Raw genomic sequence first — 27,838 nt, 5'->3', positions numbered from 1 at the left:
GAGGCAGGAGGGAGGAGGGAGGAGGGAGGAGGGAGGAGGGAAGAGGCAGGAGGGAGGAGGGAGGAGGGAGGAGGGAGGAGGGAGGAGGGAGGAGGGAAGAGGCAGGAGGGAGGAGGGAGGAGGGAGGAGGGAGGAGGGAGGAGGGAAGAGGGAGGAGGGAAGAGGGAGGAGGGAAGAGGCAGGAGGGAGGAGGGAGGAGGGAGGAGGGAGGAGGGAGGAGGGAAGAGGGAGGAGGGAAGAGGGAAGAGGGAGGAGGGAAGAGGGAGGAGGGAGGAGGGAGGAGGGAGGAGGGAGGAGGGAGGAGGGAAGAGGGAGGAGGGAAGAGGGAGGAGGGAGGAGGGAGGAGGGAGGAGGGAGGAGGGAGGAGGGAAGAGGGAGGAGGGAGGAGGGAAGAGGGAGGAGGGAGGAGGGAGGAGGGAGGAGGGAGGAGGGAAGAGGCAGGAGGCAGGAGGGAGGAGGGAGGAGGGAGGAGGGAAGAGGCAGGAGGGAGGAGGGAGGAGGGAGGAGGGAGGAGGGAAGAGGCAGGAGGGAGGAGGGAGGAGGGAGGAGGGAGGAGGGAGGAGGGAAGAGGGAGGAGGGAAGAGGGAGGAGGGAAGAGGCAGGAGGGAGGAGGGAGGAGGGAGGAGGGAGGAGGGAGGAGGGAAGAGGGAAGAGGGAAGAGGGAAGAGGGAGGAGGGAAGAGGAAGGAGGGAAGAGGGAGGAGGGAGGAGGGAGGAGGGAGGAGGGAGGAGGGAAGAGGGAGGAGGCAGGAGGGAGGAGGGAGGAGGGAGGAGGGAAGAGGCAGGAGGGAAGAGGCAGGAGGGAGGAGGGAGGAGGGAGGAGGGAGGAGGGAAGAGGGAGGAGGGAGGAGGGAGGAGGGAGGAGGGAAGAGGGAGGAGGGAGGAGGGAGGAGGGAGGAGGGAGGAGGGAGGAGGGAAGAGGGAGGAGGGAAGAGGCATGAGGGAGGAGGGAGGAGGGAGGAGGGAGGAGGGAAGAGGGAGGAGGGAGGAGGGAAGAGGGAGGAGGGAAGAGGCAGGAGGGAGGAGGGAGGAGGGAGGAGGGAGGAGGGAAGAGGCAGGAGGGAGGAGGGAGGAGGGAGGAGGGAGGAGGGAAGAGGCAGGAGGGAGGAGGGAGGAGGGAGGAGGGAGGAGGGAAGAGGCAGGAGGGAGGAGGGAGGAGGGAGGAGGGAGGAGGGAAGAGGCAGGAGGGAGGAGGGAAGAGGGAGGAGGGAAGAGGCAGGAGGGAGGAGGGAGGAGGGAGGAGGGAGGAGGGAAGAGGGAAGAGGGAAGAGGGAAGAGGGAGGAGGGAAGAGGCAGGAGGGAGGAGGGAGGAGGGAGGAGGGAAGAGGGAGGAGGGAAGAGGCAGGAGGGAGGAGGGAGGAGGGAGGAGGGAGGAGGGAGGAGGGAAGAGGCAGGAGGGAGGAGGGAGGAGGGAGGAGGGAGGAGGGAAGAGGGAGGAGGGAGGAGGGAAGAGGCAGGAGGGAGGAGGGAGGAGGGAAGAGGCAGGAGGCAGGAGGGAGGAGGGAGGAGGGAAGAGGCAGGAGGGAGGAGGGAGGAGGGAGGAGGGAGGAGGGAGGAGGGAAGAGGCAGGAGGGAGGAGGGAGGAGGGAGGAGGGAGGAGGGAAGAGGGAGGAGGGAAGAGGGAGGAGGGAAGAGGCAGGAGGGAGGAGGGAGGAGGGAGGAGGGAGGAGGGAAGAGGGAGGAGGGAAGAGGGAAGAGGGAGGAGGGAGGAGGGAGGAGGGAGGAGGGAGGAGGGAGGAGGGAGGAGGGAGGAGGGAAGAGGGAGGAGGGAAGAGGCAGGAGGGAGGAGGGAGGAGGCAGGAGGGAGGAGGGAGGAGGGAAGAGGCAGGAGGGAGGAGGGAGGAGGGAGGAGGGAGGAGGGAAGAGGGAGGAGGGAGGAGGGAAGAGGCAGGAGGGAGGAGGGAGGAGGGAAGAGGGAAGAGGGAAGAGGGAGGAGGGAGGAGGGAAGAGGGAGGAGGGAGGAGGGAGGAGGGAGGAGGGAGGAGGGAGGAGGGAAGAGGGAGGAGGGAAGAGGCAGGAGGGAGGAGGGAGGAGGGAAGAGGCAGGAGGGAGGAGGGAGGAGGGAAGAGGGAGGAGGGAGGAGGGAGGAGGGAGGAGGGAGGAGGGAAGAGGGAGGAGGGAGGAGGGAGGAGGGAGGAGGGAAGAGGCAGGAGGGAGGAGGGAGGAGGGAAGAGGGAGGAGGGAAGAGGCAGGAGGGAGGAGGGGGAAAGGGGGGAGGAGGGAGGAGGGAAGAGGCAGGAGGGAGGAGGGAGGAGGGAGGAGGGAGGAGGGAGGAGGGAAGAGGCAGGAGGGAGGAGGGAGGAGGGAGGAGGGAGGAGGGAAGAGGGAGGAGGGAGGAGGGAAGAGGCAGGAGGGAGGAGGGAGGAGGGAGGAGGGAGGAGGGAAGAGGCAGGAGGGAGGAGGGAGGAGGGAGGAGGGAGGAGGGAAGAGGGAGGAGGGAGGAGGGAAGAGGCAGGAGGGAGGAGGGAGGAGGGAGGAGGGAGGAGGGAAGAGGGAGGAGGGAGGAGGGAAGAGGCAGGAGGGAGGAGGGAGGAGGGAGGAGGGAGGAGGGAAGAGGCAGGAGGGAGGAGGGAGGAGGGAGGAGGGAGGAGGGAAGAGGGAGGAGGGAGGAGGGAAGAGGCAGGAGGGAGGAGGGAGGAGGGAAGAGGCAGGAGGGAGGAGGGAGGAGGGAAGAGGGAGGAGGGAGGAGGGAGGAGGGAGGAGGGAAGAGGCAGGAGGGAGGAGGGAAGAGGGTGGAGGGAGGAGGGAGGAGGGAGGAGGGAGGAGGGAAGAGGCAGGAGGGAGGAGGGAGGAGGGAAGAGATACGAGACAAGTTGACAGATGGATGGATTTCATTAAAATTGGAATGACATTAGACATCTATTCATAGAGCTTCCTTATCTACTACTAATTAAAACCAAGGGAGTCAAATGAATAAAGAGTATAACTTCAATTACCAGAGATACATATTTGTAGTTTATCTTTGGAAAATGGGAAGCCTGCACTGTTTGCAACAGAAACGGAATTAACATGACATATCTGGGGTGGCAGGTAGCCTAGTGGTTAGTGCGTTGGGCCAGTAACCGAAAGGTTTCTGGATAGTATCCCTGAGCTGACAAGGTAAAAAGCTGTCATTCTGCCCCTGAGCAAGGCAGTTAACCCACTGTTCCCCGGGCGCCGATGATGTGGATGTCGATTAAGTCAGCCCCCCTGCACCTCTCTGATTCAGAGGGGTTGGGTTAAATGCGGAAGACACATTTCAGTTGAAGGCATTCAGTTGGATAACTGACTAGGTATCCCCCTTTCCCTATTCAAAATGGTATATGTATTGTACATTGCTTCATTTCCTCTCTCACACATACTTACTCCATTTTTTTGTCTCTGTGTTTCCTCTGAAGGTCTTATTCGGTTACAGGAGCTCATAAAGGCTCCATCTCGCTACAACATCCGCTTGAAGATCCGCCAGTTGCCAGCGGACACCAAGGACGCAAAGCCTCTCCTCAAGGAGATGAAGAGAGGAAAGGAGTTCCACGTCATCTTCGACTGTGGACACGAAATGGCTGCCGGCATCCTAAAACAGGTGTGTGTCAGGAGGGGAAGTGATATGTGTCTGTGTTTGTGTGAGTGAGAAGTCCCAATCCCCAGTCAATTCAGACAAGTTTTGTCAAACTGGGTGAAAAAGACGTTTTTTTGTACATTTCCTTGAAAGAAGGAATGTTCTCTAAGGTCATTTTAATCATGCAGGATATCAGCTACACCTGAAACAGAAAGAGAGGGTGTTTAATACGGACTCAATTAAAAACATTCATATTCCTCCTCCTGCTTCCAGAATGTATCAAATATTAAAGATAACATGACTCACCCTGGCACTCACTCTTTCTCCCTCACTCTCCCGCTTGCCTTTTTTAATCAGTGTAGTAGCTGGTGATTGGTTATGAAGGTCAAGGACACCTATCATTAGCTAGTGGCATGTGAGCTACTCCCTGGTAATGGGGGGTAATGAAGGACTTTTCTATGATATCCTCATTACAAGACACACGCCTGACTCAGTGAGGGAAGGATTCTTGTCCTCATTTCACTCTGAGACGACAGTCATGGTACTCTTTAGAGACGCAGATCAATCTTCTACCGTACAAGAAACAACTGGAGGTGGTTTAACTGTCGTTCATAGTGCCATTGTGGGATGGTCTGCATGCTAAATATCCAGCTTCAAATTATTCATGTTAACCTCTGTAGGCCTTCCTCTGGAGTTCATATGCAGGTGGCCAAATACTCATGATATGCAGGTGCTAAAAGATCATTTTTCTTCTGATCCCTAAACGACGCGTTTCTAATTACTGCAGATTTCCCCAATCCCTCTGTGGTGTCCACGGATATAGTGCAGTGTATAATAGGATTGAAGATATCTGATTGGCTAAGAAACACAGACTTCCATCAGGTCCACCCAATGAAGAGGAACATTTGAATGTTGTCATCTGATTGGAAAAGGAAATACAATCATTTCATTCTGCACCCTTATTGTCTGTGTAACCTCATTGGCCAGGGGTAATGCTAGCTGCATTATTGGTGAGTAGATTAGAGGATGTTCAACCCACCAGGATACTTACCGTACCCACCTGACACCGGCAGCAATTGCTGGCCTGACCTTTCCCATTTAATCACTCTCCATTTCCCTGCACAATCATCATCTGTGATTCCTAATGGTTTAGCGAAGCTGTCAGGGAACTGCAGCACGACTCACCAGTCGCAGCTGCCTAGGAGACCAAGCCACATTTATAGCGCTTAAATAGGGTGGGCACTCAGCCAAAGGCCCTAACAGACACACACAGAGTAGACCCACGATTTAATGCTGCCATAACAGGGACTTCTTGAGATGTTCACCTATAAGACATAATATCCCTACAACAGGTGATATAGCGACATAGGAGTCTGTAATTCTGTTAGCAAAACATGGCCGCCACTGACCAGACCAAGGTAATGAGCACAGTCATCTGTCTGTCAGCAGTTATATCATCTAAATTCAGATAAAGTGAGGGAAAGAGAGACAGAGAGAGACAGAGAGAGAGTGAGGGAAAGAGAGAGAGAGAGAGAGAGAGAGAGAGAGAGAGAGAGAGAGTGAGGGAAAGAGAGAGACAGAGATAGAGTGAGGGAAAGAGAGAGAGAGTAAAAGTGAGGGAAAGAGAGAGACAGAGAGAGAGACAGAGTGAGGGAAAGAGAGAGAGACAGAGGGAGACAGAGAGAGAGACAGAGATAGTGAGGGAAAGAGAGAGAGAGAGAGAGAGAGACAGAGATAGAGTGGGGGAAAGAGAGAGACAGAGAGAGACAGAGAGAGAGACAGAGAGAGAGACAGAGATAGAGTGAAGCAAAGAGCGAGAGAGAGACAAAAAGAGAGCGACATAGAGAGAGAGACAGAGAGAGAGGGACATAGAGAGAGAGACAGAGAGAGAGACAGAGGGACAGAGAGAGAGACAGAGATAGAGTGAGGGAAAGAGAGACAGAGACAGATAGACAGAGAGAGAGAGAGAGAGAGACAGAGATGGAGTGAGGGAAATAGAGAGACAGACAGAGAGAGAAAGACAGACAGAGAGACAAAGATAGAGTGAGGGAAAGAGTACTCTTTGTTGATGATCTGTTGCTTCTGTCAACAACCAAGGAGGGCCTACAGCAGCACCAAGATCTTCTGCACAGATTCTGCCAGACCTGGGCCCCGACAGTAAATCTCAGTAAGACCAAAATAATGGTGTTCCAAAAAAGAGAAATAAACAATTCGCCAGGACCACAAATACAAATTCCATCTAGACACCGTTGCCCAAGAGCACATAAAAAACTATACATAACTTGGCCTAAACATCAGCCCCACAGGTATCTTCCACAAAGCTGTGAACGATCTGAGAGACAAGGCAAGAAGGGCACTCTATGCCATCAAAAGTAACTTAAAATTTGACATACCAATTAGGATCTGGCAAAAAAATTATTGAATCAGTTATAGAACCCATTGCCCTTTGTGGTTGTGAGGCTTGGGGTCCACTCACTAGTCAAGAATTCACAAAATGGGACAAACACCCAATTGAGACTCTGCATGCAGAATTCTGCAAAAATATCCTCAGTGTACAATGTAGGACACCAAATAATGCATGCAGAGCAGAATTAGGCCGATACCCGCTAATTATCAAAATCCAGAAAAGATCCGTTAAAACCTGTTCTGCTCTGGCGTTCCGCCAGCGGAACTCCTCCCACATTCCAAAAGGCAGAGCGCGAAATTCAAAATATATTTTTTAGAAATATTTAACTTTCACACATTAACAAGTCCAATACAGCAAATGAAAGGTACACATCTTGTGAATCCAGCCAACATGACCGATTTTTGAAATGTTTTACAGCGAAAACAACACGTATATTTATTTTAGCTCACCACCAAATACAAAAAAGGACAGACATTTTTAACAGCACAGGTAGCATGCACAAAGCCAACCAAACTAACCAAGAACCAACCAAACTAACCAACAAACAACTTCATCAGATGACAGTCTTATAACATGTTATTCAATAAATCTATGTTTTGTTCGAAAAATGTGCATATTTCAGGTATAAATCATAGTTTACATTGCAGCTACCGTCAGAAATTGCACCGAAAGCAGCCATAATAATTACAGACACCAACGTCAAATACCTAATTACTCATCATAAAACATTTCTGAAAAATACATAGTGTACAGCAAATGAAAGACAGGCATCTTGTGATTCCAGACAATATTTCTGATTTATTAAGTGTTTTACAGCGAAAACACAATATAGCGTTATATTAGCTTACCACAAAAGCCAGAAACACAAGCCATTTCCCAGTAGCAAAAGTTAGCGATTGTAACAAACCAGCAAAATATATATAATTTTTGACTAACCTTGATATGCTTCATCAGATGACAGTCCTATAACATCAGGTTATACATACACTTATGTTTTGTTCGAAAATGTGCATATTTAGAGCTGAAATCAGTGGTTATACATTGTGCTAACGTAGCTACTTTTTCCCACAACGTCCGGATATTTTTCTGACACTTTTTCTGACACACATATTCTGACCAAATAGCTATTCATAAACATAACTAAAAAATACATGTTGTATAGGAAATGATAGATACATTAGTTCTTAATGAAATCGCCGTGTTAGAATTCTAAAAATAACTTCATTACGACATACAGCTTCGGTATAGCTAGAGAGTACCCAAAAGCTGGGCGCCAACGACTAGTTCACATGTACGACAGATATATGAAATAGCATCATAAATGTTTCCTACTTTTGCTGATCTTTCATCAGAATGTTGGACAAGGGGTCCTTTGTCAAGAACAATTGTTGTTTGGATTTAGAACGGCCTTTTTCCCTCTCGATTTACCAAGCACACTAGCCAAGTGGCACGCATCTCTCCATGTCAACAAACGGAAGAGAACGGAACACGGCAAAACTCCCGAAAAAATGTCAATAATCTGATTAAACTATATTGAAAAAACATACTTTACGATGATATGGTCACATGTATCAAATAAAATCAAAGCCGGAGATAGTAGTCGCCTATAACGAAATCTTTTCATAAGGCAATCCCCGGTTCCTTCTCGCGCCTTCCTGAAAACAGGAAATGGGTGACACGTCATTCCAAGAGGATTTATTCCACTTCAGACCAAGATAAACACTCCATTTCTTCTCTCCCCGCCTCTTGACATCCAGGGGAAGCTGTATGATGTGCATGTATACTAATACGTATCATGCCCATTTATAGGCAGGACCTAGAACAGAGCTTCGATTTCAGACTTTCCACTTCCGGGTCAGGAAGTTTGTGCCAAATGAGTTCTGTTTTACTCACAGATATAATTCAAACGGTTTTAGAAACTAGAGAGTGTTTTCTATCCAATAGTAATAATAATATGCATATTGTACGAGCAAGAATTGAGTACGAGGCCGTTTAAATTAGGCACGATTTTCCCCCAAAGTGAAAACAGCGCCCTCTGTCCTCAACAGGTTTAAACCTTCCATAACAAAGCCACCACCTAAAGAGAGATGAACCTGGAGAAGAGTCTCCACAATCAGACCCCACAGAGCCCCACGGCAGCAACACAATTAGACCCATCCAAATCATGAGAAAACTAAAAGATAATTACTTGACACATTGGAAAGAATTCACAAAAAACATAGCAAACTAGAATGCTTTTTGGCTCTAAACAGAGAGTACACAGTGGCAGAATACCTGACCACTGAGACTGACCCGAACTTAAGGAAAGCTTTGACTATGTACAGACTCAGTAGGCATAGCCTTGCTATTGAGAAAGGCCGCCGAAGGAGACCTGGCTCTCAAGAGAAGACAGGCTATGTGCACACTGCCCACAAAATTAGGTGGAAACTGAGCTGCACTTCTTAACCTCCTGCCAAATGACCATATTAGAGACACATATTTCCCTCAGATTACACAGATTCGCAAAGAATTCGAAATCAAACCCGATTTCCATAAACTCACATATCTACTGGGTGAAATACCACAGTTTGCCATCATCAGATTTGTGACCTGTTGCCACAAGAAAAGGGCAACCAGTGAAGAACGAACACCATTGTAACACAACCCATATTTATGTTTATTTATTTTCCCTTTTGTACTTTAACTATTTGTACATTGTTACAACACTGTATATGGACATAATATGACATTTGAAACCTCTTTATTATTTTGGAACTTCTGTGAGTGTAATGTTTACTGTTCATTTTTTATTGTTTATTACTCTTTTGTTTATCTATTTCACCTGCTTTGGCAATGTTAACATATGTTTCCCATGCCAATAAAGCCCCTTGATTTGAATTGAATTGAGAGAGAGACAGAGAGACAGAGAGACAGAGAGTGAGTGAGTGAGTGAGTGAGTGAGTGAGAGAGAGAGAGAGAGAGAGAGAGAGAGAGAGAGCTCCAACTATTTTCTCTTTTCTCACTTCTGATAGAGATCAGCGTACAGTATATTCACAGAGAACGAAGTAGAATCACCCTCCTCACTCACAGCATTACCTCTCTATCCCTGATGAGAGTGAATCCTGGCCTTTGGGTCTGCTTAATTGCCGTCATTAGTGAGTGATGTGAGCCCTCACTGTTGAAGGGCAAATGGATGGATGGATGGATGGATAGAGGGGAGGGAGATATGCAGGGATGGAGGGATGGAGGGAGGAGGAGATGGTTACAGCAGGCTTAGAGGAGAGTGGATGTGAGGTTTATATATTTTATACACAGAAATACACATAACTCCATACACACGCAGGCACGCGTTCACGCACACGCATGCACGCTCACGCACACACACACACACACACACACACACACACACACACACACACACACACACACACACACACACACACACACACACACACACACACACACACACACACACACACACACACACACACACACACACACACACACACACACACACACACACTGCAAAATGTAAACTGTAGATTCACACTTTCAGCATTCACAAATGTTCTCCCCCCCTCTCTCTCTCTCCAGGCTCTTGCTATGGGGATGATGACAGAGTACTATCACTACATCTTCACCACACTGGTAAGTAAAGTACAGCCATATGTTCCACTGCCTACCCAGATGCTTTCCCATCATTTTGCTTGTCTAACTGTTGTATCCATCTGGAAACTTCTGACACAGTGAAGGTGTGAGCTAAACAGAGGCAGTCTTCAATCTTCATGTTTTCCCTCAAACTGACTAACAGCCAATCCACAAGTCCTGAAGTGTGAAATCCTCATGTTTTCCCTCAAACTGACTAACAGCCAATCCACAAGCCCTGAAATGTGAAATCCTCATGTTTTCCCTCAAACTGACTAACAGCCAATCCACAAGTCCTGAAATGTGAAATCCTCATGTTTTCCCTCAAACTGACTAACAGCCAATCCACAAGTCCTGAAGTGTGAAATGTTCATGCATCAAAAGTAAAGCAACAATCTCTTTTATGTCTTAGGTGTGAGAAAGAAAGTGCTGTCAGAATGACCTAGCTCATGTGCTGTGATGATTGAGGGCAACAAGAACATTGAATGTGAACGTGAATGACAGCCTCCCTACTTTTCCCTGGAGGAGAACAGGGAAATGTGGCAGAGAGGAGAGTGTCAACTATCATTTCTCTCTTGAAAGAGAGAGATAGAGACTGAGAGAGAGAGAGAGAGAGTAAGAGAGAGAGAGAGAGAGAGAGAGAGAGAGAGAGAGAGAGAGTAAGAGAGAGAGAGAGAGAGAGAGAGAGAGAGAGAGAGAGAGAGAGAGAGAGAGAGAGAGAGAGAGAGAGAGAGAGAGAGATAGAGGGGCAGGGGGGGGGGTCAGATAGCTGTTCAGTTCTGACACCCCATGGTTGTGTAACTGACATGGCCCTTGGCCTACTCCCGGTGGCTGCTCTATTTCTCTCTTTCTGCAGAGATGATTCCCCCCCCCTTACACACACACACACGCACACACACACACACACACACACACACACACACACACACACACACACACACACACACACACACACACACACACACACACACACACACACACACACACACACACACACACACACACACACACACACACACACACACACACACACACACACACACACACACACACACACCCTCTACATTATCCCTGACTCCCTCTCTCCCATATTCACTCCCTGTCCCGTTGTCAGGTCAGAAACATTATTCAAGTCTTACTCCTGTTAAAGCCATATCTCATTCATCTAACAGTAGCTAGAGTTAAGTTCAAAACACTCCCCCAGCCAGAATATTAAAATCCTTTCAACTAAAACCTTCCGTTTTCTTCGCTGCCAGAGCTTTTCATCAAGGAAAATACATCCTTCCATTACATTTTTTAAAATGAAAGATCTAAATGTCCACATTCTCTTTATAGAAGCCATTCAGTATATCACAATGAACGCAATTAAGTGTTGCGAAGCCATTTGCAGGATGTATGAAATGAGAAAAGTGAAAATGAGTGAAGATGGGGAGTTGGAAGGGACTGGGGAGAGGGAACAGATAGGAGGACGTTCTAACATGTTCCAATGTTGAGTTTGGCAGAGTGGGGACGCAGTGCTGAGAGCTTAACTCTCCCTCCAGAGTGAACAACCCATCCACATCCATGAACACATATGGCAGCCATTTTCTGCCAGATTTGACTTTATACTCCAGTGTTAGCTCCAGCAGAGGACAGCACTCAGACACCACACATTAACTCACATTGCTACCGTGTCCTTGCATATTCACAATCAGCATTCCTATTTAATTGTTAGTCTATACTTAATCCTTTTTGCTCCTACTGGAAAAAAATTGCTTTGTTTAGCTTTGTTTATAACACAGTTATAACCTCTCTTTAGTGTATTATATATAGGCCTTTGTATGTTCTTTTCCTAGTTGCCTGACTCTTAACTCTTCCCTGTCAGGACCTGTTTGCGCTGGACGTGGAGGCCTACCGTTACAGTGGGGTGAACATGACTGGCTTTAGGATCCTGAATACGGAGAACAGCCAAGTGGCCTCCATCATAGAGAAGTGGTCCATGGAACGCCTGCAGGCCCCGCCCAAACCTGACTCTGGCCTACTGGACGGCTTCATGACGGTGAGTCATCACTACAGCTACTGTATGAGGCCAATCGGAAATAGCACCCGATTTGCTAACCTCTATTCCCTATAGCCTTTAGTCCATTTCGGACGCAGCAGCTCCTATGATTGGGCTATATGTCTATGACTCTTTGTTGCTCTGCTCTTCTGCAAAGTTCTGAATATTATCATTATGGAATAGGGACTTATGCTGGAAGTGTTACTGCTGTCTGGCAGAGAGATCCATTCCACCGGTAGATTTTTTCCTAGATATTTTAGATATCACATTAGACCTTTGATGGAGTAAGGCAGGAATGTTGTTAGGACGTAGACTATGCTTTCTCTGTGTGTGATTGTTGCCAATGTATTAGCCGTTAGTGAAACAGCCATGCTCTGAGCATCGTCTTCCTGTGAGCATCCAGCCTGTCTCAGAGGACTGAAACACACAACCTCCTGGGTCCCTGGGCTCTGAGCCCTGTGTGATAACATGCCTCCTATTGCATGGATCCAACTCCTCTCTGATAACAGCACACAGCCAGTAATGACTGTTCTACAGCAGTCCTGCTACACCGCTACTCTCTCTTATCTGGGAGCACTGCCAAAATATGAACTCACCAGAGACAAGGAGAGAGGGAGGACTGGAATTAGGGCGAGAGAGTGAGAGTGAGAGAGATGGAGAGAAAGGGAGAGAGATGACTGGAATTAGGGTTCCAGATTCATTCCAGAACAACTGTTAAGGTGCTAAAAGTGACATATGGCTGGACTGACTGGTCCTATTCCAGTTGGAGGGAAGCGGATGCTGGCTGGGTGTTGATAGCTGTGGATTGCCACTGAGGAGAGAGAGCTTCCTTTAAGGTTCAAGGAACCTTGCTGAAGAGTTAGTTCCAGGGTTGTACTGTATCTTAGACCGGTTTTCCTCTTTGTAAGAGTCTTCTGTTGGATTAGTGGGTCAGTTGGTGGTGCTTCTCTCTGGAGGCCTCCAATAGACTGGGGGCAGTTGATGTATTTCTCTGACACATAGTCAATTGAAACCTAAGGAATCAACTGACTTGGTGCTTTGCCCTCCACACGCATGTACATAAATTAGCTCTCAGATCAATAGGTCTCCACTCCACTATTTGTAGTGGCAAGGACAACTGCAAAGCCCTCTATCAGCTGTTTGTGTTCCCCTCTGTTCCTTATGTAGTCTATAAGACTGGATGAGTATTACTTCATAAGACTGTTGTTTTTGGATCAGAGGCATCAGAAGATTTATTCCAGGGGAGGACAGTGCTGTGACCCCGCTCATCAGGGAATTAATGGCATAGTTGGAAGGCGGGGATTGATTCATTAGACAAATGGCAATCAGTCAGCAGCTAATGCATATTGACATGGCGAAAGGTTCCGTAAACGTTTGATTAACGGCTTCATTTGTGAGCTGTATTTACAGTCTTGTGTGCTTAAGTACTGAACCGCTGATGTAACTTATGGACTGGCGATCATGACAGATTACACCCAGAGCAATACAAAGACTCAGCTATTTTTATACAGCTCTTTTCTTCCGGCCCACTGCTTTCAAAGTTTATTGTTTGAAACCCTATGGAAATGTTGTGTGTTTCTTTGTGTGTATTTGTGTGTTTGTGTGTGGATGGATACATTTTTTCTACAATGATGTTGGAAAGAATGGAGAGTAGATGGAGAACAGTTAAAATCATATCCAGCAAAAAGAGGTGAAGAGGTAGACAAATCCTGGTCCAGGCACCAGGTTTTTAAAACAACTTTTAACACTTTGGATTTGACTTTTCTGTGTGATCCTACTGTTTGATCTGCAGAACAGAGCGCTCTGCGAGATTAGAGAGAGGTGGTCCTCTCCCACCTAGCTTGGCTACAGCCTTGTTATTTTGGCTTAAATTGATCTCAGTGCCTGCCTTATTTGGCTGTGACTCACGAAAGGATCCTGTCACCGGGAAAACCTCGGAAACAAACCCCAGTGTCAAAGAGGATAATGATCAAACTGACAAATTTTCCTTTTCACCCCAGGATGTTTTCTTCTCCTTCTTCTCTTTTTTTACTGGATTTGTTTGTGTGCTGCAATGCTGAATAATAAAGCTTAATTCTGCACCTCATTCCTTTATGCTACAATTAATCTTCCTTTGGAGAAGGAAGTCCTGCCCTGTCACGGCTTAACACGCATAATGAAAATGACCTAACAAGCCCTACAGGTTCATTAGCATAATTTCTCCTGCTTGCTAATTGCTTTAGCTTCTGTCTGTTTCACTCTGAGGCGGCTAGGCTAATCTCGAGGAGATTCTCAAAACACCCAGGCATGACCATACATCCTACAATTTATCTCTCTGTCTTGAGTTGGAAAGGGGAGGTATTACTTTTTAACCAGCTCTCTCTTTGGGTCAGGGCAGATACCTAACCCCACGATTTGAATGTAGTTGGCCGCTGTTTTGTTTAAGTCAGGAGTTTGAGGATAAAATGGTGTTGCTGTAATGGAAACCTAACGACCACACCATCAGTAATCATACCAATACTTCCCCCACGAAGAATGATTGACATAGATCCAGGGCAAATTCAAATGGACACGTCTGTGCTACTGGGTGGGATGCCATTTTGTGATTTGCAGCTAGGCTATCATTACATGTCCAGCTATGGGAAATACTTCTCAATAACAGCAGTCAAACATGGATGGAATCACATTACTCAACCATCACTCAAACAGCCATACACATACATCATATAGAAGACTGAACGACTGGCAGAAACTCTTCCAGATGTGAAGAATGAAACCAGACATAGAAAGAGTATCGAGACAGAGAGAAGAGAGCGGTTGAATGGAGAAGGAGAAAGATTGAGAAAATGGAGGAGAGGGAGAGATAGAGAGAGAGAGAGAGAGAGAGAGAGAGAGAGAGAGAGAAGTGTGGAGAGATTGAGAGAATAATTATTCTGTGCTCTCTTAGTCGTCCCCTCGGCTCAGCGCCTTCTCCTGATCGACCTGTCCATCACGCCGTCACCATGGCGTCTCCGGGGTGATCTCCCTGAGTTGCAGCAAGGGGCGGAGAACCTGGCTGCTGCCTGCCGGAGAGGGGTAGCTGACCCTAGCTGGGGTAGCCAGCTAGCAGGCTGCTGGACAAGCCCTGAACACACTTGAACAGCCCTGGACAGACCTGGCCAGCAGGGTCAGCCCCCAATGTCTTCCGACAGATGGCGTCATTCTAACGTGACACGCGTCACCATCGCTCTATCTGGCGTTAGACAATGGGTCAGCCCTTAAACAGCCCTGGCAAGCCAGCGAACTCCTGACACAGCCCTGGACAGACCCTGGACAGACCCTGGACAGACCCTGGACAGACCCCCGGACAGACCCTGGACAGACCCCCGGACAGACCCTGGACAGACCCCCAGACAGACTCCTGGACAGACCCTGGACAGACCCCCAGACAGACCCCTGGACAGACCCCTGGACAGATCCTGGACAGACCCTGGACAGACCCCCAGACAGACCCCTGGACAGACCCCTGGACAGATCCTGGACAGACCCTGGACAGACCCCCAGACAGACCCCTGGACAGACCCCTGGACAGATCCTGGACAGACCCTGGACAGACCCCCAGACAGACCCCTGGACAGACCCCTGGACAGATCCTGGGCAGACCCTGGGATAAGACACATTTTAATCCAGTACTATGACACCCCTCCAATAGAAGTGAGAGCTACTATATGGTAGTGAGCGATATTTCTTTACCAGATATTGGCATCCTCTTCAGTCTTGGTTTTGTAATGAAACCCATTTGAACCCCATTTCTGCACCCCACAGATGAAGCTCCTCTATCTAAGCTGTGGCCGTCTGCCTCTCTCTGTATTTTAGACCAGCTCACTCTTTTTGTGGCTGCGGGTCTTGGATTTGGGATTTGGCGCTGCATCTGTCCACATGCGGGGAGAGGAATTTGGAAGTGGAATATGCGGGGCATTATTCGGGCAGCTGGTTGGCATGTGTGGTAGCTGGCAGAGACAAGCAGTCTCCCAAGGCCAGAGGCTCTACTGCCGCTGAGATGACCCAAAACTAGACCAGTCTCATCCTTTATCCCATTCAATACCTCTGCAAAGCACACACTGTGTGGTTTTATGTCTTCCTATTGGATTGCCGTTTGACAAGCTTTTACTAGATTATACCACAACATTTATTGAAACATCTTGAATCTGATTGGTTAGAAATCCTATTCCTTTGTCCAATCAGTGGAAGCAGACTATAGCCCACTTAAAACGTAGAGCTATAAATAAAGTAGTATGTGTGTCCATTTTGTGTTCTGGCTGAGCTGCTGTCATTTGTTGTTGGCGCTGTGGTGGCTGTGTGTAGCATGCTGATGGTGTGTGTGGGTTTGTGTGTGCAGGTGTGTGTTTTATAGCGTGTGTGTGTGTGTGTGTGTGTAACCGGTGTGTGTGTTTGTGTGGAAGCGTAGCCGCTGTCACGTGAAGTGTGCACAGACACGGGGCTGCATTAATAACTATGTGCCCCATGGTATCGCCGCCAGGTACCAGCATAGACAGGTGTCCCTGGAGATGGGTTACTACGGAAACGGAGTGATAATCTAGATTTTGGAAACAGGGCTGGCATGTCGTCCTCCCCCAATCCCCCATCCCCCCACTCTGACATCCCCCTCTCCTCTCCTCTCCTCTCCTCTCCTCTCCTCTCCTCTCCTCTCCTCTCCTCTCCTCTCCTCTCCTCTCCTCTCCTCTCCTCTCCTCTATTCCCCTTCTCCTTTTCACCATCACCCTCTCCTCCATCCACCCCACTCCTCTCTTCTCCTCTATCCCCTTTCCTGTTTCCCTCTCCTCAATTCCCTCTCTTCTCTCTCAGGATCGGCAGGTAGCCTAGTGGTTAAGAGCGTTGGGCCAGTAACCGTTCTGCCCTTGAGCAATGCAGTTAACCCCCAACAGCGGATTAAGGAAGCCCCCCGCACTTCTCTGATTCAGAGGGGTTGGGTTAAATGTGGAAGACACACACAACTGACTAGGTCTCCTCTCCTCCAGGTACTGCTGCCAGCTCCACACATCATCCCACTGCTCCCCTGAGAGCTATGAGCCATGTTACTCTTTCCCACTATCAAACTTCTACTCTCAGTCTGAACCATGTGAAATATCTCCATGTTAAGGATCTGACTCTATATCTAACTCTTATAACCACCCCCCCCCCCCCCCATACACCGAGTGTACAAAACATTAGGAACTCCTTCTTAATATTGAGTTGCACCCCCTTTTGCCATCAGAGCAGCCTCAATTCGTCGGGGCATGGAATCTATAAGGTATTGAAAGCATTTCACAGGGATGCTGGCCCATGTTGACTCCAATGCTTCCCACAGTTTTGTTAAGTTGGCTGGATGTCCTTTGGGTGGTTGACCATTCTTGATACACACGGCAGACTGTTGAGTGTGAAAAACCCAGCAGCGTTGCAATTCTTGACACACTCAAACCGGTGCATCTGGCACCTACTACCATACCCCGTTGAAAGTCACTTAAACATTGTGTCTTGCCCATTCACCCTCTGAATGGTACACATACACAATCCATGTCTCAATTGTCTCAAGGCTTAAAAATCCTTCTTTAACCTGCCTCCTCCCCTTCATCTACACTGATTGAACTTGGTCAGTCTAGGTCATGGAAAGAGCAGATGTTCCTAATGTTTTGTACACTCAGTGTATGTAATCTCATTTGAATTCAGGACAGAATTGACAAATGTGAATATCTATTTGACTGTTCTGCATACCATCAGTATCCTACATACTGATGGTATGTTCCCATGTGTATGACATCAAAACCCGCCAGTGTTTGGGTTTTGAGAAGGTCATCATCATTTTGTCGTCATCCTTCCTCACTTTTCCTCATCCTCCTTCTCCCTCTCCTTTCCTCATCCTCCCTCTCCTTTCCTCATCCTCCCTCTCCTTTCCCCATCCTCCCTACCTTTTTACTCCTCATCCTCCCTCTCCTTCCATCACCCTCCCTCTCTTTTCCTCATCCTCCCCCTCCTTTCCTCATCCTCCCTCTTCTTTCCTCTTCCTCGCTCTCTTTTCCTCATCCTCCCTCTCCTTTCCTCATCCTCCCTCTTCTTTCCTCATCCTCGCTCTCTTTTCCTCATCCCCGCTCTCTTTTCCTCATCCTCCCTCTCCTTTCCTCATCCTCGCTCTCTTTTCCCCATCCTCCTCTCCTTTCCTCATCCTCCCCCTCTTTTCCTCATCCTCACTCTCTTTTCCCCATCCTCCTCTCCTTTCCTCATCCTCCCTCCCTCTCCTTTCCTCATCCTCCCTCTCCATTCCACATCCTCCCCCTCTTTTCCTCATCCCCCTCTCCTTTCCTCATCCTCCCTATCCTTTCCTCATCCTTCCTCTCCTTTCCTCATCCTCCTCTCATTTCCTCATCCTCCCTCCCCCTTCTTTCCTCATCCTTGTCTTCCCTCTCCTTTCCTCATCCGTCCCCTCCTTTCCTCATCATCCCACTCATTTCCTCATCCTCCTCTCCTTTCCTCATCCCCCTCTCCTTTCCTCATCCCTCTCTCCTTTCCTCATCCTCCCTATCCTTTCCTCATCCTCCCTCTCCTTTCCTCATCCTCCTCTCCTTTCCTCATCCTCCCTCCCTCTCCTTCTCATCCTCGTCTTCCCACTCCTTTCTTCACCCTCCCTCTCCTTTCCTTTCCTTATCCTCCCTTTCCTTTCCTTTCCTCATCCTCCATCTCCTTTCTTCACCCTCCCTCTCCTTCCCTCATCCTCCCTCCCTCTCCTTTCCTCATCCTCCATCCCTCTCCTTTCCTCATCCTCATCTTCCCTCTCCTTTCCTCATCCTTCCCTCATCCTCATCTTCCCTCTCCTTTCCTCATCCTTCCCCTCCTTTCCTCATCATCCCGCTCCTTTCCTCATCATCCCACTCCTTTTCTCATCCTCCCTCTCCTTTCCTCATCCTCCCTGTCATTTTCTCATCATCCTTCTCTTTTTCAAAATGTCCCTGTCTGACGTTGCATCTGTAATGAGCTGCTGGTCTCAGACCGGCTCAACTCCAGTCAGCATCACGAGCCATCATTAGATCAGCTACCCACAGTGTACTGCTCCCAGCCATGTGCTGCACCCTGATTAAACACAGCGACACTGGCAGATCTCGAGAGCCAGAGTTACTGTAGATCCAACACTGACGAGAGCTCATAGAGAGGCGGCTAGAGGGAAAGCGAGAGAGAGAGAAGGAAAAGAAGAAAGAGAGAGAGAGGGAGCGAGAGAGAGACAGAGGGAGAGAGAGAGAGAGAGAGAGAGAAAGAGGGAAGAGAGGAGAGACAGAGAGAGAGAGGTGGGAGAGAGAGAGGGGGGGAGAAAGTGAAGGAGAAAGAGAGAGAGAGAAAGAGACAAATAAAATAAAATGTTATTTGTCACATGCTTCATTAACAACAGGTGTTGACTAACAGTGAAATGCTTAGTTAATGGCCCTTCTCAACAATGCAGAGAGAAACATATATAGAAATAGTAGAACAAACATTATAATAACACAAGGAATAAATACACAGTGAATAACGATACCGTGGCTGTATGCAGAGAAAGGAAGAGAGATAGCGAGAGAGAGAAAGAAAGTCAGAGGACGGATGAAAGAAACGCTGGAGAAAAAGCAGCGATTGACATTGCCATGTCTATAGAGTAAGTGAAGAGTTCATTTCCAAAACGTTACATCCACCATTTTTTCACATTTGTGTTTTTTTATCAGAAATGATTGTTTATGGGTATAAAATCAAATCAAATTTGATTTGTCACATACACATGATTAGCAGATGTTAATGCGAGTGTAGCGAAATGCTTGTGCTTCTAATCATGTGTGTGTAAAATATTTGTTCTCAGATTTTTTATTTGTAGATTTTAGATGTGTATTAAAATGTGTTTTTTTGCAAAACACTATATATCCATTGTTTAGCTGGAATGGAATGTTTGTATCCTGTATATTTGACTGTGATATGTGGTTGTCTCACCTAGCGATCTTAAGGTCAAGTCGCTCTGCATAAGAGCATCTGCTAAATGACTTCAATGTAAAATGTTAACAGTTTACATACAGATCGCGTGTTACAGTATTGATTCATTTTTTTTTTTTAAATATTGATTTTACAAATGTATCATTTGTACAGTTCTTATAAAAAATTTAGTTATTTGTTACATTTGACTGTGTAAAACCTACTGAGCAGTACTAGTTATTTCTCTGAGCGGATATATAGCGTTTTGCAAAAACACTTTATTTTTCTCTCTGAAATGAACCCATCAAGTGATAGGTTTCAAACAAATATATATCTGTCATTGAAAAACCCCATGGCATGGTTAGATAGTGAAAAAACACACCAATCTCTTTCATAAGTTCTAATCAATAAAAGCTAATTTAACAACATTTCAGAAATTGATATATAATGTTTTGCAAAGAAACTCTTCAAGTATAGTTCAAGGCTACATCCAGCATCATAACAGGGCACAGCTTTATAACAGAGAGAGACTGTGGCAGGTAAAGGGATTGACCTTTCCTCCTCTGCAGAATGACCTCAATGTATTGCTGCACTCAAAGCTCAGTACAGTCTTGAATCCTGTTCCATTTGCTTTGACATTCATCTAGACAGTATATATACTAACCTTTGTTGAAGGTCATTGTAAACAGCAAGACACGCGGTATGCCTATCATGTTAGACGTTGTTCAAATTTCAAACATGTTCAATTTCCGTGTTTGGTATTTTAAACATTACACAAAAATTGCTGCTCGTATCATTTGACATATATTTTAGCCACATCCTGTATAACCGATGCTCATTATAAACATACATACTAAACTGTAGCTCCGCTCAGAGAGCCCTTGGAGCAGATTCCTCTTCTTGCTCATTATCTATCGTTGCTGGGGAAACCACCACATACAGTTGAGTGTTTAAGGCTATTATTTCTCCTGATGCTGTGTCTTAGTCACACCACGCTGGATTCTGCTAGTTAAGCACTCTGGTTCTGCACACACACACACACACACACACACACACACACACACACACACACACACACACACACACACACACACACACACACACACACACACACACACACACACACACACACACACACACACACACACACACACACACACACACACACACACACACTGTATAGCTCTCTGCTATGCGGCTTCATGTCTGTAGTCTGCAGCAGACCCTATTCAAGGCTGGCCTGGGCAGCATTTGTATGCCTGACAGAGTGGGGCTCTTTTTAATTGGAAAAGCTCCTCTTAAAGACTTAAAAACTAATTTATGTTCCTGAGAGCTGAGATGAAATGGTACGCAGGAGGGAGGAGGGGGGTGAGAGGGGTTGAGGGGGGGTGCAGGGAGAAGAGAGGGGGAGGGGAGGGGAGAGATCACAGGGGGTCGGCTTTTTGTCAAGTCCACTCAGAGCTGGGTTGGAGAAGGGAGGCTAAACCCCATCTCTTTATCACTGTAGTACTGTAACCACATTGGACCTCAGAAACCAACATCTCACTACACCCACACTATGTGTGTGGCACCGCCTTTACTGCACTGCACTGCCAGGACTAATCTCACTCACATAATCTGAACAGTTGACACTCACACAGGGTTTATGGTAAGAATGAGCTATATAGATAACACAGATTATGATATTAAACTAATCTAGTTCTCACACAAATATACACATTCAAGTGTTCACTCTCATCAGTAACCACAGCGTTCTCTCAGAATTACCCATGATGCAGTGTTTTGATCAAATCAATACAAAGTTTATTTGTCACGTGCGCCGAATACAACAGGGATATTCTTACTTACAGGCTCTAACCAATAGTGCAAAAAAGGTGTTAGGTGAACAATAGGTAGGTAAAGAAATAAAATAACAGTAAAAAGACAGGCTATACACAGTAGCGAGGCTATAAAAGTAGCGAGGCTACATACAGACACCGGTTAGTCAGGCTGATTGAGGTAGTATGTACATGTAGATATGGTTAAAGTGACTATGCATATATGATGAACAGACAGTAGCAGTAGCGTAAAAGAGGGGTTGGCGGGTGGTGGGTGGCGGGACACAATGCAGATAGCCCGGTTAGCCAATAGGCGGGAGCACTGGTTGGTCGGCCCAATTGAGGTAGTATGTACATGAATGTGTAGTTGCATATATGATAAACAGAGAGTAGCAGCAGCGTAAAAAGAGGGGTTGGGGGGGTTGGGGGGGACTCACAATGCAAATAGTCCAGGTAGCCATTTGATTACCTGTTCAGGAGTCTCATGACTTGGGGGTAAAAACTGTTGAGAAGCCTTTTTGTCCTAGACTTGGCACTCCGGTACCACTTGCCATGCGGTAGTAGAGAGAACAGTCTATGACTGGAGTGGCTGGGGTCTTTGACAATTTTTAGGGCCTTCCTCTAACACCGCCTGGTGTAGAGGTCCTGGATGGCAGGCAGCTTAGCCCCAGTGATGTACAAGGCCGTAGTCACTACCCTCTGTAGTGCCTTGCGGTCAGAGGCCGAGCAATTGCCGTACCAGGCAGTGATGCAACCAGTCAGGATGCTCTCGATGTTGCAGCTGTAGAACCTTTTGAGGATCTCAGGACCCATGCCAAATCTTTTTAGTTTCCTGAGGGGGAATAGGCTTTGTCGTGCCCTCTTCACGACTGTCTTGGTGTGTTTGGACCATTCTAGTTTGTTGGTGATATGGACACCAAGGAACTTGAAGCTCTCAACCTGCTCCACTACAGCCTCGTGGATGAGAACGGGGGTGTGCTCGGTTCAGGGATGTAATGTTGCTGTGAGCCACGGGTGAGTCAGGTATAAACCTGCAGCTGCTCAGACATGTGCACACACACACATGCACATAAACACACATGCCTGTACAAAGAGAGCTCAAAAACAAGGCCTCTGGGCTACCTTCCTCCTCTTCAAAACAAGAAGACATCAAGACAGCCAAAGGGAATCTGATGGCATGGTCTCACTTTGACTCTTTTCTTACTTTGACTGAAAGGGCCTCTCATCAGACAGCTGCTCACAGAGATTCTTTAGGTGTTATAGAGCAGAGACATTCTTCTTCTATTCAATCCCTTGCCTCCAGGATTATAGGCAGGGCCTGGAGGACATTTTCTTAGTTGTATGAATGAATTATATCCAATACAAGGTCACAGTCGTTAGAATACAGGATCGGGTGATGAGCCACCATGATAAACATCTTATGCAAAATTCCATAAGAAAAGACAACACCACAGTCCTAGCTTTGCGATGGATATTATCCAATTCACATTTATTCTGGCAATAGTATCAAGAATGTGTAAAGACATGCCACAAATTTACTGTTAGGCTCACAATGACTGACTCACAAGAGCTGCAGGTTTAGAATAGACTGTCTATTCAAACTCTCTTCAAAATCTATTCCAAATCCACCTAACAACACATCTTGTGCACGCCAAGCTAACATTGGACTATTATTAGACCTCTGTTATGTAAATTAAAGTTCACTTAGAAAATAACACTACCTTATGTACTGTGGGCAAACAGATGACCTGTCCAATTCAACATTTGGTTCCATTTTGAAGTGTAATGTAGTCTTGGATGACCAGTTCAATTCCACATTGGTATAGTTCTTAAACATAATGTATAATGGTCCTGTCATATTGTCCTGAGGGTCAAATAAGGGATGGGGTCATAAAGGGTCAGAGTTCAGAGTTAATGGAATTGCCCCAGTGCTCCCTCCTTGCAGTCAGTGGCCTCTTATTAAAGAGAGAAAATCAATTAGGCAGATTAACTATTTAGTCACAATCCAGGATCCTATTCCTATTCATTAGGCATCAAACGTAAGAAAACGGACTGAAACGGGGAAGGATCACCAGAACAGGTCCAATCAGAAACGCTTGTTTTTGTTTTCCTTTTCAAAATGTTTTGCGACAGTGTGTCCAAATGAATAGGACCAGGTGTCCAATCTGCCCTGTGGGTCCTGTCTGTACTGGGGTGGGGGAAAGAATGGAGAAGGGGGCTCTAGCAGAAATGAAGAGAGACAATAAAACAGACAGACAGCAAGAATGTGAAGCAGCTTGATCTTGAGACTCTTCTTCTTTTTACAAGATGGGATTTTCACGGAACATGAAAGCAAACTCACTTTGCTACAGTCAAAGTACCTGAAGGTATAAAAACCAAAGCTTACCTCTCTTAAATAAATCTTAGAAAGGAACAAACCATTTTTCTTCCTTTTTCTTCCAGTTGCCGCTGCTGCTTTTAGACTGTACTCCTCCAGTGGGAGTGTGACAGTGCAGTGAAGTGAAAAGGTTTTGCTCAGCCTGCGGCGATTCCTCATGGTAGCAACCTGATGGCAGGCGACGGTGATCTGCTAGACTCTATGTTTGCATTTGTGTGAGTGTGTGTGTTTCGTGTGTGTGTGTGTGTGTGTGTGTGCGTGCGTGTGTGTGTGTGTGTGCGTGCGTGCGTGTGTGTGTGTGTGTGTGTGTGTGTGTGTGCGTGCGTGCGTGCGTGCGTGCGTGTGTGTGTGTGCGCATTGCTGCACACATTGCTGCAACCTCTGGGAGACAAGTCTCTAGTTAGGTGTGAGATGTGAGATCTGTTCAGTGTGGATTACAGGAGAGCAAGAAGTGAGAGAAGTGGAGTATGACATTATAGATTTTGTTATTTTCAGAAAGGACCTTAAGAGAGGAGCTAAAATTATCAGCTGTGTGATGTAATGGGTTTTTGACCAACAGCTAACAACATCTTACATCTATTTGTGGGCACAGCTAATAATACAACAACTTCTGCTTGGAGGTTTTTATGAGCTTCATCTATGAGTAATTCCTGGATCTCTGTGCAGTCAAGAGAGACACATTTGTGTTTCTATGATATTCGTCCATCACACACTGTTCACCTCAAGACAAAACAAGCCATACTAAGACCATATTGGGCTCAAAGAACTCTCCTGAGAGTACAAATAATCCTGCCAGTCCTGGGGTAATTCACACACCCGTTCAGACCTCTGCTCTCCCCGGCTAATTACTTTTACCCTAACTATCACAAAACTCTGCTGTTTTTCAATCAGTTTCCCTGCTCCCTGTTTTAAAGTCATAAAGCCGGATGACTCTCCTCATGAGTTTGGCCATTAAGGAGAAGAGAAAATGGACTAGATAATCTGGGTAGAGGAGGTCTATTTGTTTGTGTGTGTGTGTGTGTGTGTGTGTGTGTGTGTGTGTGTGTGTGTGTGTGTGTGTGTGTGTGTGTGTGTGTGTGTGTGTGTGTGTGTGTGTGTGTGTGTGTGTGTGTGTGTGTGTGTGTGTGTGTCTGTGTGCGCGTGTGTGTGCACCAGGTAGGATGACTCTATCAAGTCCCTAATGGAGAAACCCTGCTGGGGGGAGGTACTTGTCGTCTGGAAGAGGGTAGTGATAGGGAGCACAGACCCACATTACAAGCCCAAATGGCCCTATTGTGAACACGCAGTGGAAAAACTGCCCATGCTAGATTAGATAACCTAGGGCCCTCAACAACAACAATGAGGCTTTGTGTGTGTGTGTGTGTGTGTGTGTGTGTGTGTGAGAGAGAGAGAGAGAGAGAGAGAGAGCGAGAGAGCGAGAGAGGAGAAAGTTGGCAAAGAAAGAGAGGGAAAAAGACTGGGTGAGAGGCAATGACATTAAATGTGTGACTGAAAACAGATGATTTCCTATTTAACACTCCATTGAGTTCCCCCATTATTCTGGGTCCTGGCTGGAGCCATGATGGTGGCAGTAGTTTCCCCCTGGTTCACAATAACAGCCATCTGCAGCCACACACTGCTGCTTCAATTTCCCCACAATGGAGCCACTGAGAATATCAGACATGCTGCAGTCCACTGGAGTGTGTGTGTACACTGGAGTGTGTGTCTATGTTTGTGTGTGGGTGTGTGTCTGTGTGTGTGCACAGTACCCTGCCCGACAGAATAACAGCAATCAACAGCCCACCCATCACCATCTCAGTAATAGAGAGAAGGGGTTCAATAGGCGACATTGTCAACAGATGTTTTCTGTGGAAATGATCTTGCAGTGAAAATTGGAGGGACTTTTCATTTTCTAGTATGACAGAATAGCATCCAGTAATGGAGGAGTAGAGGGAGAGAGGGGAAGGGGGAGAGAGGGAGAGAGGGGAAGAGGGAGAGGGGAAGAGGGAGAGAGGGAGAGCGGGGAAGAGGGAGAGAGGGAGAGATGGGAAGAGTAGAGGAGGGAGAGAGGGAGAGAGGGGAAGAGGAATAGAGGGAGAGAGGGAGAGAGGGGAAGAGGAATAGAGGGAGAGAGGGGAAGAGGAATAGAGGGAGAGAGGGAGAGAGGGGAAGAGGAATAGAGGGAGAGAGGGGAAGAGGGAGAGAAGGAGAGCGGGGAAGAGGGAGAGAGGTGTAGAGGGAGAGAGGGGAAGAGGGAGAGAGGGAGAGAGGGAGAGAGGAATAGAGGGAGAGAGGGAGAGAGGGGAAGAGGAATAGAGGGAGAGAGGGGAAGAGGGAGAGAAGGAGAGCGGGGAAGAGGGAGAGAGGTGAAGAGGGGAAGAGGGAGAGAGGGGTAGAGGAATAGAGGGAGAGAGCAGAAGAGGGAGAGAGGGGGAGAGGGAGAGAGGGAGAGAGGGAGAGAGGGGTAGAGGAATAGAGGGAGAGAGCAGAAGAGGGAGAGGGGAAGAGGGAGAGAGGGAGAGAGGGAGAGAGGGGTAGAGGAATAGAGGGAGAGAGCAGAAGAGGGAGAGAAGGAGAGAGGGAGAGAGCTTTTCATGTTCGCTTCACACATATTGTGTCTGATTCTGGTGTGTGGTAACAGACTGTAATGGTGGACCAGAATTTAATGATTTCTTTTTCCTGTTTAATAAAACCTATAGACCCAGAAACAAATACCAACAGGTACCAGGTAGCAGTTTTAATGTGTGCACAAGTCTTAGTAATACTATCACAGTCAAGGAAGGGGAAACACACACATCCATCAATGTGCTTGGGCGCGTGAGCTCTTGAGAGGAGGGAAAAGGAGAGAGAAAGAAGAGAGAGAAAGTGTAAGAGAAAGAGAGATAGAAAGAGCAAGAGAGAGACAGAGGCAGACAGAGAGATGGTGGGAGGGAGAAGGAGAGAGAGAGAAAGGGATAGCCAGATGGAGAGATGGTGGGAGACGGGGGAATGTGACACCGAGACTGTGTGGAGGATAATGAGACACAGTGGCAGCCTGGGCCTCGGTATGCTTTAGGACTGTTTGCCAAACAATGAGGCCCTGCAAACCCAATTAAAGGGCAGATTTCCCCCAGGAAGAAAGAAAATGTGAAATTATCCCTGCTTGTTAAACCTGTCACTTCATTTCAATCAAATTATTACTTATGATCTCAGGGACCTCTCAGCTAATTGTTTTTCTCTCTCTCTCTCTCTCTCCTCTGTTTAGATTTTAGTGACAGGAAGAGGCTGTTCTGTGTCTGGTGAATGGGTTTATCATAGATAGCAGAGCATTTACTATTAGATGTGTGTCTGACTTCAGATGCATCATTTCTCTACTGTGGCTTACGGCCAATATTCATTGTGAAGTGAACTACACTGTGAACCTTTTTTACAGTAGCAGTGTCAGCAGTAGGGGCTATATTTAGATGGTTGTACTTTGTATTTCTCGATGGCTGATTATCGAGGTCCACATTTTTCCCTTTTGCATCCGTTTCTTTTTTCATGCGTCTTTTCTGTTGGTTATTGTGATGTGTCAAAGCTACATTTTGCTGTTAACAGACAGACAAAGGACTTTAATGTTCCATTGGATTATCACAGTCACATTGTGTTGATATACATAAACTGTCGTGGCCTTGTGCTCCACAGAGAGCAACGAGGAGTAAGTAAGTAAGCTATCCATAGACAGACAGAGGTTCTAAGGTAGTTGACTACAGTGACGTAGAGCTGCTATCCATAGACAGACAGAGGTTCTAAGTTAGTTGACTACAGTGACATAGAGCTGCTATCCATAGACAGACAGAGGTTCTAAGTTAGTCGACTACAGTGACATAGAGCTGCTATCCATAGACAGACAGAGGTTCTAAGGTAGTCGACTACAGTGACATAGAGCTGCTATCCATAGACAGACAGAGGTTCTAAGTTAGTTGACTACAGTGACATAGAGCTGCTATTCATAGGGCATTTGATATGATTCCAGAGTCCGACCCAAAACAACGTCACCGCAGAAGAGGTAGACGGAGTGGCCTTCTGGTCAGACTTCGGAGGCGCGCACACCACCCACTGCTTCCGAGTATTCAACTCGCTAATGTCCAGTTTATAGATAACAA

The 27,838-nt window shown here is 47.2% G+C and overlaps 1 protein-coding gene across 1 annotated transcript in view; it reads left to right on the top strand.

The window, feature by feature from the left end:
- LOC129857328 (glutamate receptor ionotropic, kainate 2-like) overlaps positions 1 to 27,838 on the top strand; it is a gene marked incomplete in the record, with an annotated part of 311,711 nt that overhangs the window by 101,808 nt on the left and 182,065 nt on the right. Inside the window, 3 exon segments of the mRNA XM_055925459.1 lie at positions 3,377 to 3,558; positions 9,515 to 9,568; positions 11,430 to 11,603. Of these exon segments, the coding sequence (XP_055781434.1) occupies positions 3,377 to 3,558; positions 9,515 to 9,568; positions 11,430 to 11,603 (410 nt within the window).

Source organism: Salvelinus fontinalis, chromosome 6 (assembly GCF_029448725.1).
Source record: "Salvelinus fontinalis isolate EN_2023a chromosome 6, ASM2944872v1, whole genome shotgun sequence".
Lineage (NCBI taxonomy): Eukaryota > Metazoa > Chordata > Actinopteri > Salmoniformes > Salmonidae > Salvelinus > Salvelinus fontinalis.
Note: the sequence above shows the minus strand (reverse complement) of the source record. Positions and strands in the feature narration are given on the sequence as shown.